Below are 19,332 nucleotides of genomic sequence, written 5' to 3'. Positions count from 1 at the left end.
AGAAGACTGGAAAAGGGCAAATATTGTGCCCATCTATAAAAAGGGGAATAAGAACAACCCAGGAAACTACAGACCGGTCAGTTTAACGTCTGTCCCAGGGAAGATAATGGAGCAGGTAATTAAGGAAATCATATGCAAACACTTGGAAGGTAATAAAGTGATAAGGAATAGCCAGCATGGCTTTGTGAAGAACAAGTCATGCCAAACTAATCTGATAGCTTTCTTTGATAAGATAACGAGCCTTGTGGATAAGGAAGAAGCGGTGGATGTCATATACCTAGACTTCAGTAAGGCATTTGATACGGTCTCGCATGATATTCTTATTGATAAACTAGGCAAATATAACTTAGATAGGGCCACGATAAGGTGGGTGCATAATTGGCTGGATAACCCTAGTCAGAGAGTTGTTGTTAATGGTTCTAAATCCTGCTGGAAAGGGATAACAAGTGGAGTTCCTCAAGGGTCTGTTTTGGGACCCGTACTGTTCAATATCTTCATCAATGATGTAGATATTGGGATAGAGAGTACGCTTATTAAGTTTGCAGATGATACCAAACTGGGTGGGGTTGCGACTTCTTTGGAGGATAGGGACATAATTCAAAATGACCGTAGCAAGTTAGAGAAATGGTCAGAGGTAAACAGGATGAGGTTTAATAAAGAGAAATGCAAAGTGCTCCACTTAGGAAGGAACAATCCGATCCATACATACAAGATGGGAAGCGACTGTCTAGGAAGGAGCATGGCGGAAAGGGATCTAGGGGTCATAGTGGACCACAAGTTGAATATGAGTCAACAGTGTGATGCTGTTGCAAAAAAAGCAAATATGATTCTAGGTTGTATCAACAGGTGTGTTGTAAGCAAAACTCGTGAAGTCATTCTGCCGCTCTACTCTGCACTAGTTAGGCCTCAGCTGGAGTACTGTGTCCAGTTCTGGGCACCACATTTCAAGAAAGATGTGGAGAAATTGGAAAGGGTACAGAGAAGAGTGACAAGAATGATTAAAGGTTTAGAGAACATGACCTATGAAGCCAGGCTTCATGAACTGGGCTTGTTTAGTTTGGAAAAAAGAAGATTAAGGGGGGACATGATAGCGGTTTTCAAATATCTAAAAGGGTGTCACAAGGAGGAAGGAGAAAATTTGTTCCTCTTGGTTTCTGAGGACAGGACAAGGAGTAATGGGCTTAAAGTGCAGCAAGGGAGGTTTAGATTGGACATTAGGAAAAAATTCCTAACTGTCAGGATGGTCAAATATTGGAATAAATTGCCAAGGGAGGTGGTGGAATCTCCCTCTGGAGATATTTAAGAACAGGTTAGATAGACATCTGTCAGGGATGGTGTAGATGGAGCTTGATCCTGCCTTGAGGGCGGGGGGCTGGACTCGATGACCTCTCGAGGTCCCTTCCAGTCCTATTATTCTATGATTCTAACTGCATCAGATTTTAGCATATACATGACTACTATTCAGTAGCCCCCGGGGGAGCAGGGCTGGCAGCCAGTGAGCTCTGACCTCATTCCAACAAGGAGCCCCCTGCCAGCCTGTGTTGTTGCCTTTGTATCAGCTGCTGCCTCTTTAAAGCTGGCTCCCCTGAGCACCAGCTCCTGCCTGTGGCTCTTGCCTCTCCCCTCTCTTTCATTCCCTTCCCTTCCCTCCCCAGTCCCCTGCCCCGCTGTAGGAGGCAGGGCAGGTGGGGGCAGGCAGGTCTGTGGAGCTGGCATGCAGAGAGCTGGCTTAAAAGCTGGCTTCTCGCACATATCAGCTCCTGCTTGCACCCCTAAACATCAGCGCTGCTGTCTCTATCAGAGGCAGTAGTGAGGGGGCACTGGCTCTCACTCACCCCTGTGCCTTTGATACAGAGGCAGCAAGGGAGAAGGAACGTGTATAGTTGACAGCCTGGGTTTATCAGTTAATCCTTATTGGTTAATCGTATAGTCGTCTCCATGTTGACATCCCGGTCTCTGCGGAGTGAAGGAGGAAGGACACAACAGAGCAGGAACACCTTCCCTGATCTAGAGACCGTGCATGGTGTCTCAAACTTGCCCAACAGCAGCCAACACACACACTGTTACACACCTAGTCTGTGCTCCACTCACACAATCTCTCTCTCCAGCCCTACCCTTTCCACCTGAGGTCCTTCTGGGGGCCCAGAGCTGGCCCTTGATGACTTACCAATATTTGTGGAGTGCCCCCTTGCCCTGCAAGAAATATTGCCTATCCCTGTCCTAGAATCTGATTAAAGCTCACTATTGATCAACATTATTTCCTAAACTACATTCTCCAAATGCAAGTGTGTGTGTAGGGCCCAAAATTTAAAAAAATTGGGGCTTAAACACCAAAATGTCTCTAGTTTTATATTTGTGCATCTACTAGCCACAAAATTTAACGCTACTCGATCATCCGAATAATCATTCATTGTCTTATCTAGTGCTGGAAAGATGCCATTTTGTTAAGCTCAGAATATAAACTGGAAACTGCACTGCACAATGATACAATGATAGCCCTGTTGCAGAGAATATAGCTGGCAGTTAGCATTGCTGCTGTCAAACTGCTTTTGTATTTTTGTCCTATTAATGTATTTCCTGTTTAGAAGGACCTTAAGTATTGCAGTATGCACGGGTCAACTCTTGTGATGACCTGCTGAAAGAAGGGAACTGTTGAAATCTACACACTTGAGATTTCACTTCTTCCTCCTCTTCTCCCCCTCCTCATGCTTCAAAAGCAAAAAGGTCCAGTCAGATCTACTATATATTTGAGGGCGAGTCTGTCTGTTCAAGAACTCCTTCTAAACAGTAAGAGCAAGGACCATCAAATTTGGTACACAGCTTCCCCTTATAACATAAGGCAAAGTAAGGATTTAGCTGTGCCAGGAAAATGGGTTATGCCTGGAATGGGATTACTTCTTATAAAACCATACAGAAAAGACATGGAATTGCCAGTCAAGTGAAAGGGGCTGACCTTTCTCCTTCTCCCTTCCCCCAACTTTTGGGAATGGGGAAGAGGCTGAAGCTTGCTCCCCATCCCTGATTCATACAGGGGTATTGCTAACTGTTCCCCTTCATCAGGGGCTGAGGGAGAAAGTACAGTTGACTGCATTTTTCACTCTGGCTGAAGAGCATTGGGGCAGACAAATCTGGATCTGCCCCACCTGGGGGAAGACACACATTTGCCCCTGGCTGCACCCTCTGGAGCTGCAGTGGTCATGGAGAGTTGCTTCTCACCTGGCCCAAGCTGCTGCTAGGAGAGGATGGGGCAGTCCTCTCTCCCTGGGGCAGCCTGCATACTCTGCGATCAGTACTGGATTGTGATCCTTAGGCTTTGTCTACACTGCAGGGTTTGTGCTCAACAAGCTTTTTGCGGAAGATATCTTCCATAAAAGCATCTTGCGCAAAAGCACATCTCAAAAGCAATGTGCTTTTGTGCAAGTGAGCGTTCACACTGCATGCATGCTCTTGTGCAAGAAAGCTCTGATTGCCATTAACAGAATGGCCATCAGAGCACCTGTGCTTTTTCTGATTTGCGCAAAAAGAGCCTGAAACCCCTGCAGAACGTCCACACCTGCCTTTTTGCGCAAGAGCTGTAGTGCAAAAAGGAGTTAATCCTTGTGGGGAGAGGAATAACTCTACCGGCAAAAGCTCTCTGTCCTGTTGATTTACTGTAGTTTTTTTTTGCAAACCACTGTTCTAGACCTTAATCATTTTTTCGACACTCCTTTGGATTTTCCCCAGTTTCCCAAAGTGGAATGTTTAGAATTAGATACTGTTGCCCTGTTGTGGCCTTATCAATGAGTGGAAGAAATTACTACAGCCCAGAATGACTGTGCGTGCACGCGTGCGCATTATAGCTCCCAGATGCTCTTCCACAGTTTCCCTTCCTAGGCAATCATTTCCCATGTTGTGCAATTGGTTATTCCTCCTAAGTGGTGTACTTTGTGTTTGTCCTTTATTGAATTTTATCCTGTGTATTTCATAGAATCATAGAATAATAGGACTGGAAGGGACCTCGAGAGGTCATCGAGTCCAGCCCCCCGCCCTCAAGGCAGGATCAAGCTCCGTCTACACCATCCCTGACAGATGTCTATCTAACCTGTTCTTAAATATCTCCAGAGAGGGAGATTCCACCACCTCCCTTGGCAATTTATTCCAATATTTGACCACCCTGACAGTTAGGAATTTTTTCCTAATGTCCAATCTAAACCTCCCCTGCTGCACTTTAAGCCCATTACTCCTTGTCCTGTCCTCAGAAACCAAGAGGAACAAATTTTCGCCTTCCTCCTTGTGACACCCTTTTAGATATTTGAAAACCGCTATCATGTCCCCCCATTTCAGACTATTTATCCAATTTGTCTAGACTATTTTAGATCCAGTCTTCAAAAGCACTTGCAACCATACCCAGTTTGGTGGCTGCAAATCTTAAGTGTATTTTCTGTTATCCAAATTATTTGAGGATATTGAATAAAACTGGACCCAGCACAGGTTCCTGTGGAATCCCATTCTCAATATGTCCTTCCAGTTTAACACTGAACCATTGGTAACAAAGATGGTTTTCTAATGAATTTTGCATCCACCTTATAGTAGGCTCATCAATACTCAAAGTTCTCAACCTTTTTCTTTGAGATTCTCCAAATGCTGTAAAAACTTCACAGCCTACCTATGCCACAAATAGTTGTCTACATATAAAAGCCATAGACAGTGGTAAGGGGCAACAAGAGGACAGGAGTCTGGGGCCCACAAGGATAGGCTGCTCTGATATTAAGTTGCTCAGGCTTCTGCTTCAGGCCCCCCGAGTCCCACCACCTGGGGCTGGGCTTTAATCTTATGAAAAGGGGCTTTGGCTTTCTGTCCTGGGCTCTAGTGAATCTAATGCTGGTCCTTAAAGTTCCCACTGAAACCTGCTTGTGGCCCTGCGGGGGACTCTAGCTACCTGATTGAGAATCACTGGTATAGATTATAACTTCTTGCTGAGACAGTATCAAAAGTCTTCTCAAGTTGAGATCTCCTGCTGATCCACAAGGCCTGTTATACTGTCAAAGGAGGATTCTAGTTTGGCTTACCAGGATTTTTTCTTGATTAATCCATGTGGACTGTTACTTTATCTTTGTAGGTGATTACAGATTATTTCCTCCATTATCTTTTCACACACTTCTGTGAGACTGGTCTATAATTGGGTTGTCCTTACTCCATTATAGATAGGTACTATTTTTGTCTTTTTTTTCAGCACTTTGGGATCTCTCCTGTCCTCTTTGAATTCTCAGAGATACTAATGGCTTGGAGCTTTCTTCAGCTAGTTCCTTAAGTATTATAGAATGTATTTTGTCAGGCCCTTCTAATTTGAACATTTCTGACTTGTCTATGTAATACTTATCTAAGGCTAAAATAAAGAAAGAATGAGTTACTACCCCATTTACATTCACTGCTAATCATCCGATCACTGCTAACCTTGTTGAAAGCTGAAAAGAAGGCATTTAACTTTTCCACCATCGCTGCATTTTCATTGCCAGGACCCCTGCAGACAGGGGCTGCTTTGTAGCAGCTTTCCCTATCCCCTTTGTTGCCTCTGATAGAGGTGGTGCAGGCAGGTGGCATGCTGGAGCTGATGCTAGGGGGAACCGGCTTTTTAAGCCTGCTCCCCCCTGCATGGGCTCCTGCTCTCTCTTCTCTCCTCCCTCCCCCCCCCCCCTTCTGCTGCCTCTACCACTACTCAAGTCACTATTTTTGTCAGGCAAAATGGTCGGCCCTCACGCATGTTCACTTCATCAAATCTGGCTCTCTTTGAAAAAAGTTTGGACACCCCTGCAGTATTCCCTTCTAGATACATCCAACATCTGTAGGTGCCTGTCATCAGTCCATGATCCCTCCAATACACAAGCACCCTAGCACCATCCAGTGTATGCTAGATACCTTGTAGTACTCATGCATTTAAGTAACCCTAGCAGATTTCATAATCATTCCTGTCTCAGCCAGAGCTGCACATTTTGTGCAACTTCGTGCCCTGTCATTGCATCGGGTAAGATGTATTGAACGTAACCTGAATTATGGTTATCCTGCAAACACTCAAATAGCTCATTTCATAAGCTTGCACAAGAGCTCTACAGAGCTTGGCTTCTACATGTTTTTATTACATCATACTCAATACTCCTTGCAAAGTATCAAGTTAGCAGTTCTAATGTATTACACATTTAATCGGTGATTGACCAATATAATCAAATGGAAACGGGCTGCCAGTTTTCTGGGGAAAATCTAGTTTAGAGCAGGGTACTGGTAAATACTGGCTTAAAATTATTTTCCCTAATTTGCTATCTTATTGGAATATACTAATGGAAATATTTAACTGGATGATGATTTTTGCATTCATATAGTCTGTTTTCTGATTTTATTTCTTTTAATTAAAATTACAGGACCCTCCACTTAAAGCAGTATGCTGTTGTCTTGGCTAAATTAAACAGAAGCTGAAAAGGCTCGATCTGGGAATTTCCCTTCTTTGTTTAGCAATGAAAATGACATGTTTTAATAGCTAACTTTTATTGCTAAGCAAAGAAGGGGAATTCCCAGATTCAGGCACTTGTTTGTTTGAGATGAAACTGTCTAGCTATTTCAGTGGTCCCCAACCTTTTGGGGCTGCTGGGTGCCTGGGGGGGGGGGGCACTCACAGGCCACATGACTGGGGGCGGGGCCAAGCATGCGCCACACGCCCAAGGTCGGCAGCCGCATGTGCTGCCATCCCAGGCAGGGGCCGCCCAGGTTCTGCGCGGCCGGGGCCGTCGCTGGCACGCGCGGCGCCCCTGGGGCCAGGGCCGGGGCCAGCGCCAGGGCTGGCGGGGGCACGCGCGGCGCCCCTGGGGCCAGGGCCGGCGTGGGCACGTGCGGCGCACCTGGGGCCAGGGCCGGGGCCAGGGCCGGCGTGGGCACGTGCGGCGCCCCCGGGGCGGGGCCAGGGCCGGCGTGGGCATGCGTGGCGCCCCCGGGGCGGGGCCAGGGCCGGCGTGGGCATGCGTGGCGCCCCCGGGGCGGGGCCAGGGCCGGCAAGGGCATGCGTGGCGCCCCCGGGGCGGGGCCAGGGCCGGCAAGGGCACGCGTGGCGCCCCCGGTGCTGGCAAGGGCATGTGCGCCGCACCCGGGGGCGGGGCCAGGGCTGGCAAGGGGATGCGCGGCGCACCCGGGGCCGGCAAGGGCACGTGCGGCGCACCCAGGGGCGGAGCCAAGGCCAGTGCCAGCGCCAGGGCCGGCAAGGGCTCGCGCGGCACACCCGGGACTGGGGCCGGCCATGCACCCGGGGCTGGCACCTGCTGCATGCCCAGGGGCAGGGCCAGCCCAGATTGCTCCGCTGGTGCACGTAAAGGGCCTGGCGGGCGCCATTGCGCCCGCAGGCACCGGGTTGGGGACCAAGGAGTTATCTACTCCAGTAGTCTGTTCTGTGATATGGCTGGCTGAAGTACAACTGCTACAGTTGAACTCCAGTCACATAGTGACTCAATTAAAATACTTAAATATGAGCAATAGTTACAATGACCATATGTTCTAAACCAAAAATAGGGACATATTAGCTACGCCCTTGACCCCTGAGGCCCCACCCACCTGCCACAAGAAGTCTCACTCCTGGGTGTAGTACTTCTGGTGTTAAGATGGGCACATGACTAGAAGGGTGTCGTGTGACCCCCCCCCTCTCCCCATAAGAACTCTTCCTACTGTCCTCTACCAATAGGGATGGATTTGGGCACTATAGGAGCCACCCATGCAACTATACTGCAATCTCATTAACCCATGCTCAAGACTTAGGGTCCCATGACACTAAAGTACTAGGGATCCAACCTCGATTCAAGATGAAATCCAGGATCCAAGACCTATTGCTTTGTAGAGTAGATGCAGCCACATTTGACTCAGGACCTGGGAATCATCCAGAACTCTCTCATAGTTTCATGGGATAACTTCCTTAGTCCTCTTAACGGATGATACTTACTGGTTCCAATTAACTAGTAATCAGAGGGGGCTGGAGCAGCTCTCCACATGCTGTGAGCAGGGGTTGTTTCAGCTCCACTGCAGACAGAGGTTGTTCTTGTCCGGAGTAGCCCCTGTCTTGGGGGAACTGGGGGGCCCTGCAGGCAAGGACTGTGCCAGTGTCCAGAGCAGCCTCTCTCCATGGGGAGTCCAGCTTGCTGTGGAGAAGGGCTGCTCCGGAGGGGGCTGGGAGTTGGCGGCAGCCCCAGTGTAACCTAATGTTAACCCAGTTACCTGATTAATGGGAATTTACATCCCTAAGGAGATGGACTGCAACTGCATTTTTTTGAAGCTACAGCCACTCCCCGAGTTGCAAATGGTCAAGTTATGACTGTTTGCACTTACGACCAAAGCTCCCATGGGAGCGATCGTAAAGGCGGTCCCCGAGTTACAAATGCGACCCGTGCTTACGAACAGCGTGTAACTCAGTGGGGTCCGAGTTACGAACAGCTTGAGTTACGGACAAGTGTTTGGTTCGTAACTCGGAGAGAGGCTGTATTGCAAAACTATCAAGTGTCCTCCGTTTCCAAGAGCCAGAATGACAATGCTGAACTAACCATGACAACTACAGGGTGGAAGAGACCATGTCATTAACCTCTCACCACCACTGCTTGAAAGGTACATTTCTCATAGAGATCAATGGGGCTGGGCTATTTTTATTTTAAAGCTACTGGGAAATGTGTGTGTCAATAACATGATGGCAATGCCTATATTATGTAAATTATACCTAATAACTGCTACATGAGATCACTTCCCAACTTGCTTACAAAGGGCCTGATCCAATTTAAATTTTAAGCTAGGATTGAGGCCAAAGCAATCTGTTGACATTACCCAAGAAGATCCAGTTAACATTTAGTCACCCTTCAAAAATATAAGGGACTAATCATTCAAAGCCCCGCTGCCTGGTAGAAGTGATCTTTGAAGAAGATTGGAGACTTTGAATTGACTTCTTCTGACAGCAGCGCTTTCTCTCACTGGATATGGGCTCTTTAGCACAAGTTTCACTTTGTGTTTCAGCTTTGACACCACATTTCTGAGTTATTCTAACTCCATCCAGGTCTAGACAATTGTGACGGCGCGTTGGGGGTTCCCCGTCTCCTGCACCCCGAAATGGCACAAACAGACTTCACCAGCCGGTGGAATAGAGGAAGTTTATTGCCTCTCCAGGATACAGCACAGCACAGATGTAGTCTGGTCCCAGAGCTGGGCTAGGATGCCTCAGGCCCCCTTGAGATGGGGGAGACTGGGCCCCTAAACTCCAGCCCCTTCTCCTAGGCTCTCCTCCATGCTCTCTCACAGTAACTAACTAAATTCCCTTGCAGCCCTGCCCCCCCAGTCAGGGCCGCATTCCACCTTCCTTTGTTCCTCTCCATGGGGGGTGTCTGGCCACTGGTTCAACCAGTTTGGCCTTACCTCTGCCTAGCGAGGTTTTCCCTGCTGGGTCTTGCTCCAGACAGCAGGGGTCACCACAGCCCAGCATTTACCCCCACTACGTCACAACAATGTGCAGCCCAAAGACAGAAGAACAAATCCCTTGAAGCTGGTAGTCAAAACATGTCCCCTCTTCAGAGCTCACAAAGGGCTTGTTTACCCAGACACACAAGTCATGACAACCCTCTCTGGAGAGAGACGATACATGCTGCCTCTCTGAGGATGCACCAAGTGTTTTCATGTGGCATCCTAACATGTTGTTTAATCATCAATTGCTTAGATGAGGTAGACTTTTTGTCCCTCGTTCACACTGGAGTGACATGGTGACTTCTCCACTGTGGTAACAGATGCTATCTCTCTGTGGGCTCTTCTGGAGCAGCAGGGAAGCTGGGGGGAAGGAGGAGATGAGGTTAGGGGTACCTCTTTCAGTGATTCTCAACCTTTTTGGCCTGTGGGCCACCTGGCTTAATGTAAATCTTTCTGTGGACCACTATTTGCTAATGGAAACTCACCATTAATTACATAAATATGCCTGAGCCATTTTTTCTAGTGCTATAGTTAGGGAGAACAATTTAAATTTATTAAACAGACTAAGCATTTTAACTTTCCCATGTTTATCAAACTTCATTTAAAATAAAATATTAATTATGTTTAACACAAGATTTCAATGTTTCCTTTTATAGATGGTTGTTTTGTAATCTCAGTACAAAGGGAACCTTTTATGGGTCGGGATCATTGATCCACAGAAAAATCAGTTGAGGACCACACAAGTGAGAAACAAAAAAACTCCTCCCAACCCCTCCCCTCCAACCTTCACTGAGGTGGCCCCCAACTGAGACACCTGACTTCTCGGGCATTTCAGCCCCAAGGGGTGAAGGGAAGAGACAGGGAGGACTGAGGTTCAGGTTTTCCCATAGATCAGATTTACTTTTCTGGTGGATTTTTTGGTTGTGGGGTGGGGACAAAAATGAGGGGTTCAGTTTGTGACAGGGCTGCCAGTGAGTGGGGTAGGGATGGGTGCAGGATTTGGGAGGTAGGTGGAGGGCAGAAGGGGGAGAGGTTGCAAGGTCTGGGTGGGAGGTAGAGTGCAGAAGCAGTGGGAGTAGTGTTTGTGTAGGGGGAGTGGGAGAGAGCGAGGGAAGGTGCAGGAGCAATGGTGGATGCAGGAGCAATGGTGGATGCAGGCATGGACTGGGGGTAGGATGCCTGGCCAGCAGGGAGGGTGCCTGCCCAACAGGGAGAGTGCAGGAGTGGACTGGGGGTAGGGTGTCTGACCAGGAGGTAGGGTGCAGGAACGGACTTGGAGTAGTGGTTGGACCTCCACTGGTCCTAGATCAGGGATTTTTCCAGATCAAGGGAGGTAATTTTAGGCCCTGCTTTTCCACCCCCCGCCCCCTCCCTCCACATAGCTAAGCCATGGGCCACTTTTTCCGCACCCCGCCCCAGCCACTTCCTTACTTTCACATACTCCCAAAAGGCCACACTTCCTGCTGCTGCTACTGGCTGGATTCCCCAGCAGCAAGGAAATCCTGGGAAGTGTCCCTGACTCTATTGTATTCCCCTAACTGGGAGAAAGGGATGAGAATTAGCTGCCTGCAGCTGCTTTGCAATTGGAGCCTGGGGATTTTTCAGGACATTTCAGTGCTGCATGGGGCACCAGGACAGGACACTAGAAATCGGGACTGCTTCAGGAAATCTGTGATGGATGGTCAGCGTTGCAATGGTGGAAGACAACTTGAATCAATTTCATGGCTATTTTGAGAGATTTCATGGAAGATGGCAAAGTGAGTGGAAAGGCTGGTTGTGAAGAAACATGTTGCATAATGCAATGGAAGAACAAAGATACTAGAACCACTGACTGGCTAAACATATGCAAGTATTAGAATTGGACTCTGAGGATGAAGACTGCATTGTCATTGCCAAGTACATCAAAAGAATGAGCAATCCAGGCTGGCCGCAGAAGAGAAGGAGGAAGTATCAGCTTTTCAACCACAAATGATATGTTTATCACAAAATGATTGCAGAGGTGAAACAAAAGATAGACTTGAAAACTGCAGATTTATTTTTTATGGTTGGGGGATTTTTTTCGATTTGATATTCAGCTACCTATGGCTAGGCTACAAAGCAGGTAGTGGGGAACTGTCAGATGCAAGTACTGATAGCTAGAGGGTGGCAGCACACAAAATTGCATGGAAAAGTGACTATTAATGCAAGGTGGCTTGAGGAATGTGTACAGTGAGCCACTGATTACCAAGTGTAACAAGGAAACCTGTGCCTCCTGTATCGGCAGTGGACATTGGAGGCAAATGGAAGACTGAAAGCACTGTGTTGCACTGGCAAGAGGAAACCAAGGCACTAGCAAATGAACTGTATGGTTGTGTTGAGTTTAATTGACACACAGAAAAAGTGCAAAATTATATGAAACAAGATGAAGACTCATTTGGTTATGTATCAATATGCGTCCCATTGGCTCTTTGTACCTGGATAAAACCCTACCCTCTACCCCCTCCCCCCCACGTGATTTGAAATGTGTTGACAATTATGAAAAAATGCTTTTCTACATCACACTGGAGCGTGGCTTAAGAAAAAAAAAAAGTCACGGATGTGTTAAACACCCCCCCTCTTCCCGAATTCTCAGTGAGTCCTGATGGAACAATCAACTTGCCTGGAAACTCATGTTAAAAATCACATTGTCAGCACTGAAAGCGTCTGAGGCTGAACTTTAGTGAATCTTTAAATCTTTTTTAAACTTTAGATCTGTCCATTCAGAACCAAGGGTTAGGCTTGGTCTAGTCAGTACATTAGATTTGGTCTCTTGCTACAGAATGTGCATGGTCAAATGGACTAGAATTGGTGGTCTGCAGCTCTGTGTGCTTCTGATTGCTTAATGCTTCAAACCTATAACAGTGTGCATTCTCATATGTCTGACTTCTGTGTCTAATTCTCAGAACTGGCTAATAGACATGCTGGTGATCAATATAATTACATATTAGTGTTACACCCATTATGGCTTTATTTGTACAGCCTTGAGTTAATGTCCAAATATATGTAAATAAATTAATGGAGATTGCCTATCTCCGGGAACGGACCTTGAAGGTTGAGTTCAGTACCCTGCCTTCACAGCAGGACCAAGTACCATCCCTGACAAACTTTTGCCCCAAATCAGCCTCCACAAGGATTGAACTCACAACCCTGGGTTTAGCAGGCCAATGCTCAAACCACTGAGCTATCCCTCCTCCTGAACTAAAACTAAATATACTATGATGTGCACAAATGAAACCATTTTTAAGATGGAAAAATGCCTTAAGCTGGGACTAAACTGGTTCCTCCCCCGCCCCTGGGTAATTAAACTGTAAAAACCACCTCTGGTAAACTATACTGTCCTGAAAAGAATCCATGTATAGGATACTTTTCTAAAATACCAGTCATACCACTAGAAACTATAATACTTGGTTTCATATGACTGCTCTGCTGCTGAATCAGGCATTACTGTGGTCATAGCTCTTAAATAAACATTTCTGCTAATACTAAGAGGAACTAACTGAAAGCATGAAACTGGCAGATAAAAATTTTATTGCATTTCTTGAAAAACTTTGTAACTTGAACAGTTATTAAAAACAGATGTTCAGAGTCTCATACAGCGGACTGTTTGAATGCAAAACTGGAGGAGGGAAAACTGCCCTGGAATAAACAGAGTACTACAAATAGACTCCTTCACTAGATAAATTTGATTAGTGTTAAAGGAAAATTTCGTATTCGCTTATATGGACAAGGATTTGGGCTCAGTTGGCTACTTCTGATGGGCCAACAGTTGAATCCTTTCCATGCAATGTCAGCCTTTTTCCTGTCCAGCCTCACTTTTCTTTTCATTTTACTGTTAACCTGTAATCCCCACCTCAGTATTTAAGTAGAGAGCCAGCTGGCAAAGGGCCCAATTTGTTGGGTTTCCCCTTTGCTCAACCGAGGGCCTCTGGAGTAGAAGCAGCAGTTAAGGCAGAATAAACCAGGGATTCTTTTTATTCCCTGGGTATCCTAACCAAGAATCAGGAAGGGGGAAAGTCACATTGCATTCTGTACAGGGTTTGAAATCAAATTGTTTTGTAATCTCAGTAAAAATAATGCCCAGTTCAAACTTCCCATACAGGGAAACTGTAGCTGTAGGCTACAACTGAAGAAACATTTTTAGGACTAACTAATGGTTGCTTCATTCCCATAAACTAGAAACAAAGCTGAAGAATGTTCTGTCTGAGGGAATACCACAAAGAATTGCAATTTCAAAGTGGCTTTCATCTGAATGAGATTGAAGCCAGAAGCTGCCCCTAGCAAATATAGCCAGTGTCTCCTGACTGCATAGTAAGCTGCTATCTTATTCAAAAGGAGTTTAGTTGTGGATCATGTGATGCAATAGCTACTTAAGAGGGCATTTTAATTGATGGCACTCTGTGGCTTCAGTCTGATCTAAGAACAAGGAGAGACAATGTTAAGAAAGAAAATGGCAAAATTACCATTTAATCCTAAATATCTCTAGAAACTATTGTACCATGTGTCTTCTGTGGGGGGAAGAAGGGATCCCCCAAACTTGTCTGAAGTCTAATTGTCTTCAAACTGAAGAATCTTATACACAGTCTCCCCTAAACCACCATAGCAAACTGAGAGACAAACTGCACTGGAATGTCATTTGAATCTTTCAGTATTGGACTAGATTATGAAAATGTGTAAAGAGGATTGTAAAGCCTTACTGTTGCTGGAAGTTGGCTGTAGTATAGCTCTTCGTATTGCCTGGAGGGGAGAGTATGTGTTGTAGATCTTTGCCTAAAAAGACTGAGCTCTGTAGTGCTGATGCCCAACTACTGCTACTTTTAAGATGCAGTGGGAATCAATCAAGGCTTACCCCCAACTTACTTGATTTCAGAGTTCTAGTAAACCATACTTGACAAGTAAAGAAATTATACAAAGTTTAACAAGTCACATAAGAATGGCCATACTGGGTCAGACCAAAGGTCCATCGAGCCCAGTATCCTGTCTGCCGACAGTGGCCAATGCCAGATGCCCCAGAGGTAGCGAACACAACAGGTAATCCTACTAAACATACTAAACTAATATACAACGTACTAAAGATCTCCAGCTGGAGGCTTGCAACTGTTTTGCAGACATGGTGTTTTGTGGCATAAGATATCTAAAATAGTGTCGCAAAAGTGCCATTTATTAGAACAGTCTGGCAGCACCTTAAAGACTAACAAAACCTGTTTTGTTAGCCTTTAAGGTGCTACTAGTCTATTAGTTGTTTTTTAAGTTTTTCCTGTTACAGACTAATTTGGCTACCCCATGAAGCTTTTCAACAAATCTAAACGCTAGTTTATATTGTAAAATCAAAATGGTAAATCACAACTTTGAATTTTACAATTTGCTTTACTTTTGATTTGCATTATACCATAGCAAACCAACATAATGGTTTGTCTGATTTCCCCTCCCCCCCAATATAATTTGCAGCAGCAAATTTTAATCAGTGTCTTGTCCTACTCTGTGTAGCTTTAAAAAAGAAATGACTGCTTTATGAGCCTCTGCTGTAAATACACTAAAGACAAGTATACACCTGAGTTGTTCTCAATGAATTACTTTCTGTAGGGAAAAGAATGTCAAACTTGAAAGTGATTCATTTCTATTAGAAGTGAAAGATACTTAAACAACAAATAGACTAGTAGCACTTTAAAGATTAACAAAACATGTAGATGGTATCATGTGCTTTCCATGGGTGCAACCCTCTTCTTCAGATGACAGGAGTTCGATACTATCCACATGTATTGTTAGTCTTTAAGGTGCTACTAGTCTATTAGGTTTTTTTAAGTTTTTCCTGTTACAGATTAACTCCGCTACCCCTCTGAGGATTTTGAAAGATACTTGCAATTTGCTCATTGGTAAATAAGTAACAGAACTGGCATCAATTCACAAACTTCTAATCTTTTTTTGTTATTGTAAACTTAAATTCTGGAGTGTCAGTAGGGTGGAAGTTGTTGAAATCCTTGTGAAATTCAAGAGTCTCTTTTCTGTGGATCCATACGATGATGTCATTGTTGTAGCATTAGTAAAGTAGGAGTGTTGGGGGCTGAGAGCTGAGGAAACGTTCAAGGTCAGCCATAACGATGTTGGCATATTGTGGTGCCATGCCCTTTCAGCAACTTTCACCCTACTTTTAACCTCAGCCTGGACCAGTCCATGCGAGAAATCCACTTCCTGGACATTACTGTACAGTTAAATAATGGACACATTTCCACCACCGTATATTGCAAACCCACTGACTGCTACACTTACCTTAATTCCTCCAGTTTCCATCCCAGACACATTTCCCAATCTATTGTATACAGCCTAGCCCTAAGATACAACCGGATTTGCTCTGACCCCATAGAGACAATCACTTATCGGATCTTTACAGAACATTCCTAAAACTGAAATACCCACCTGGAGATGTGAAAAAACAAATGGACAGAGCCAAAAAAGTACCCAGACATGAACTACTTCAAGACAAACCCAAAAGAGAAAATAACAGAACTCCTTTTGTTGTTACCTATAGTCCATAACTCAGACCCCTCCAACACATTATACACCAGCTACAACCCATCTTGGAAAATGAGCCCTCACTCTGAGGCCTTGGGAGAAAAGCCTGTTCTTGTTTACCGACAACCCCCTAACCTGAAATGAATTCTTTCTGGTGGTAATGCCACACAACCACATCATAAGCCTCCAGGAACCCAGCCTTGCAACCAAAATAGATACCAACTCTGACCACATATCTGTACTCGTGAATTCATCACTGGAGCCAACAACATAAGTTACCAAATCAAAAGGTCACTTGACTGCACATCCAGTAATCTGATCTATGCCATCAAATACCAGCAGTGCCCCACTGCTATATATATTGGACAAACTAGACAGTCTCTGCAGGAAAGAATCAATAGACACAAATCAGATATACGCAAAGGAAACCTATAGAAGCCTGTTGGAGAGCACTTCAGCCTTCCAAATCACACTTTGAAAGATCTCCAAGTCGCTGTCTTGTCACAAACCAGCTGTATAAGCCACATCCACAAGGAAGCATTGGAATTAGAGTTCATCTGCAAATTCAATTCACATGCTAATGGACTCAATTGTGATGGAAGTTGGTTGGGATGCTACCAGTTTAACAACCATTGAAGGTGCAATCAGGTCTCTGTGTTGTATCCTTCCTGACATGGGAGTTTGTCTATTGACTTTGGATAGTTAAACTGAAGCAGACAAAAATCAATCTTTAGATACTTACTGATGCTCTGTCTCCCATCCTCCTCCCTTTTTTTCCCCCCCTCTCCCCTTCCCCTCTCCTATTTATTTCTGGTGTACACATCCCAAACTCATGACTCGGTCATCTGAAGAAGTGGGCTGTGCCCATGAAATCTCATGATACCATCTACATGTTTTGTTAGTTTATAAAGTGCTACCAGACCATTTGTTGTTTCTTAATGGGTCCCTTAGCTTTAAATCAAGGGCTAACAGCATGTTACTTTTGGTTTCAGCTTCTTTAGACGGGGGACAGCAATTTGCAGAGCCTTTTAGCCCTTTTATCCTCTCAATCTGGTAAGCATTGATGGAGATACACAAGTAGGCCTGCTAGGATTGTTCACTAGTCCAGATCCGACACTTCCCTAAAGCCTGTGGCGTAGCAGGCCTGGCCAGGCGGTTCCAGCCCAACAGCTAGGGCTGGAGCTGTGACTGTGTCACACCCTTTTCCTCCCTCCATGTCTTCTGCTGGGCCTAGAGCAGTGCACATAACCTTTGTGGCTGCAGCTGGAGCTGTATTTCTGTGGTCAGCTCCAGAGCTGGCTTTTATAGGGGTGTGTGGGTGGGGGGGGGGGGGGGCAGTGGGGAACAACTGCCTTGGGCCTGGCAATTCAAAAGGATCCAAGATTCCTAGACACCGCCCCAGGCCCTTTAATCAGTGTTTCTCAACCTTTTTTTCTTTTTTTTTTTATGAAGTACCCCCAGTACCTACAGTTTACACACATAGGTTTTTGTGTTTTTTCTACCATTGCAACACATTTGTTTAAATAACTTAATCGTAGCTGGGCAGGCAATGACATTTTTGGGTGTAAAGTACAAAAATAATAACTCTATAAAACTTAAAACAAAAATTCAGTTTTCTCCAAATTTCAATTGTTGATGTACCCACCAGACTTCTCAAGTACCCCTAAGGATACTTATACCACTGGTTGAAAAACACTGTTTTAAATCACTGCTGGGGACCTGTGCCCTGCTTTGGGCAGCTCTGAGCCCTCCCTGGAGGGGGGCTAAAGGGTGGCCATGGCTGAGAGCTAGCTCCCTACAGCCATGTCCCTCCTGCCCATGGTTTATCCCTTCTGGGAGCACAAAGCAAGCTCTCCACCTTGCCCAGGAGCCGAGCAAGTTTGTCAGCTACCTTGGTGATGGTTACGCAGATGGCTGTAGAACCAGTTTGAGAGAAGACTGGGGGGGGGGGGGGCAGTTTCATAGCATGAGGAGATGCTGATCTTACTGAAAAAGTTAGCACGGGGGAGGCTTGTTCTTTATCTTAATCACCAGAAAAACTGTTGGGCACATGTAAAGTATGTTGTAACAGCTCTTGAAAAATAAGGTTTATATATTGAAAAGCGGCATGTAAAGATGCTGTAACTCAAGACCCTTTCGTCAGGCGTTCTTTTAAGTGCACAGTTGTGCTGAGCAAATATTGCATTTCACGGTTTAGTTCTGTTCTGTATCTTGCTAGGCATCCTGTTGGCAACTCTCCTTTCTGAATAAACTGAATTGAAACAGCACTTATGAGCTTACATATTCACAAGAAGAAGCTGTAGGTGAAAATTATATTCGCTTCAGACATTCTTGCTGTTTCCAAGTACTTGAATACTAGTTTGTAGCCAGTGAATCTGGGAGACTGCGTGCAGGGAACATAAAGCACTAGAAACACAATTTTCTATCTGGAAAATTGTAGACTACTTTGATAATGACAATAATTTTGTATATAATACAGTAATTTACATTAGTACAGTCTTCCTTGGCCAGCACTTGCTGTATAGATAGTTTAATTGTTTCCTTGACTAGTCAGTCTCTCTTCTTGCTGAAAAGACCCTTTTATAAACAGGGAGCAGAAAATATTTTTTTCAGAACTTAAATAACTTCAGAATGCTGCTAAAACACCACCGAATCAAACTGGATTTTTTTTTAAATTGCTGAATTAGAAAAAGTTCATGTTTGTGGATCTCCTTGCTATATAACCATGTAGCAATTGCAACATATCAGAGCAAAATCACCATTTATATTTTTTTCTTTGTTTTACAGACCGTGAGGACCAATCAATTCTTTGCACGTAAGTAAAAAAAAAAAAAATTGATTTAATAAGTTAACTAAAAAATGACTGTTAGTGATAATACAAGGAACTTAGATATTATTGCCCACGTTACTTTGTGCTATCTTTTAGCAGCTGCTTGTAACAATTAGGAGCACATAATATACAATCTAATCTAGTCTGGTATAGTGATGTTTTATTAATAAAGTGACTCACTTGAACTTTGTATCACTATCAACACTTTCAAGTGTTAAATAGCATTTATTACTCTGATTTTTTTAAATAGAACATAAATAATTCTCTATTTATGGATCATGAATATTCTGATAATGTTAAACCATACTGTAACTTCATAGTGTAGAGACGAGTTGAATAACTGTAGAAAATTATCAGATTTAAACTTGGCAGGCTCAACTTCAGAATTCTAAGATGCTTTAAAAAAGCCTTTTATATTTTGATGGTGTCTAGTGCTAAGGATATTGTTTGGTCATTTAAAAGCAAAGTGAGACCTCTTCAAACACAAATGAGTTTCTGAAGAAACTAGTTGGTTCTCTATTCTTCTCTCT

General features: G+C 44.7%; 1 protein-coding gene across 3 annotated transcripts in view; it reads left to right on the top strand.

The window, feature by feature from the left end:
* MYH10 (myosin heavy chain 10) overlaps window positions 1-19,332 on the top strand; it is a 146,865-nt gene that overhangs the window by 27,775 nt on the left and 99,758 nt on the right. For all 3 annotated transcript variants that reach the window (XM_075903464.1, XM_075903463.1, XM_075903462.1), the window contains exon 4: window positions 18,760-18,787. In XM_075903464.1, the coding sequence (XP_075759579.1) occupies window positions 18,760-18,787 (28 nt within the window). The remainder of the gene's footprint in view (window positions 1-18,759; window positions 18,788-19,332) is intronic.

This window comes from Pelodiscus sinensis, chromosome 20, assembly GCF_049634645.1.
Source record: "Pelodiscus sinensis isolate JC-2024 chromosome 20, ASM4963464v1, whole genome shotgun sequence".
In the NCBI taxonomy this organism is placed as follows: domain Eukaryota; kingdom Metazoa; phylum Chordata; order Testudines; family Trionychidae; genus Pelodiscus; species Pelodiscus sinensis.
This window is presented reverse-complemented; position numbering and strand designations above follow the sequence as displayed.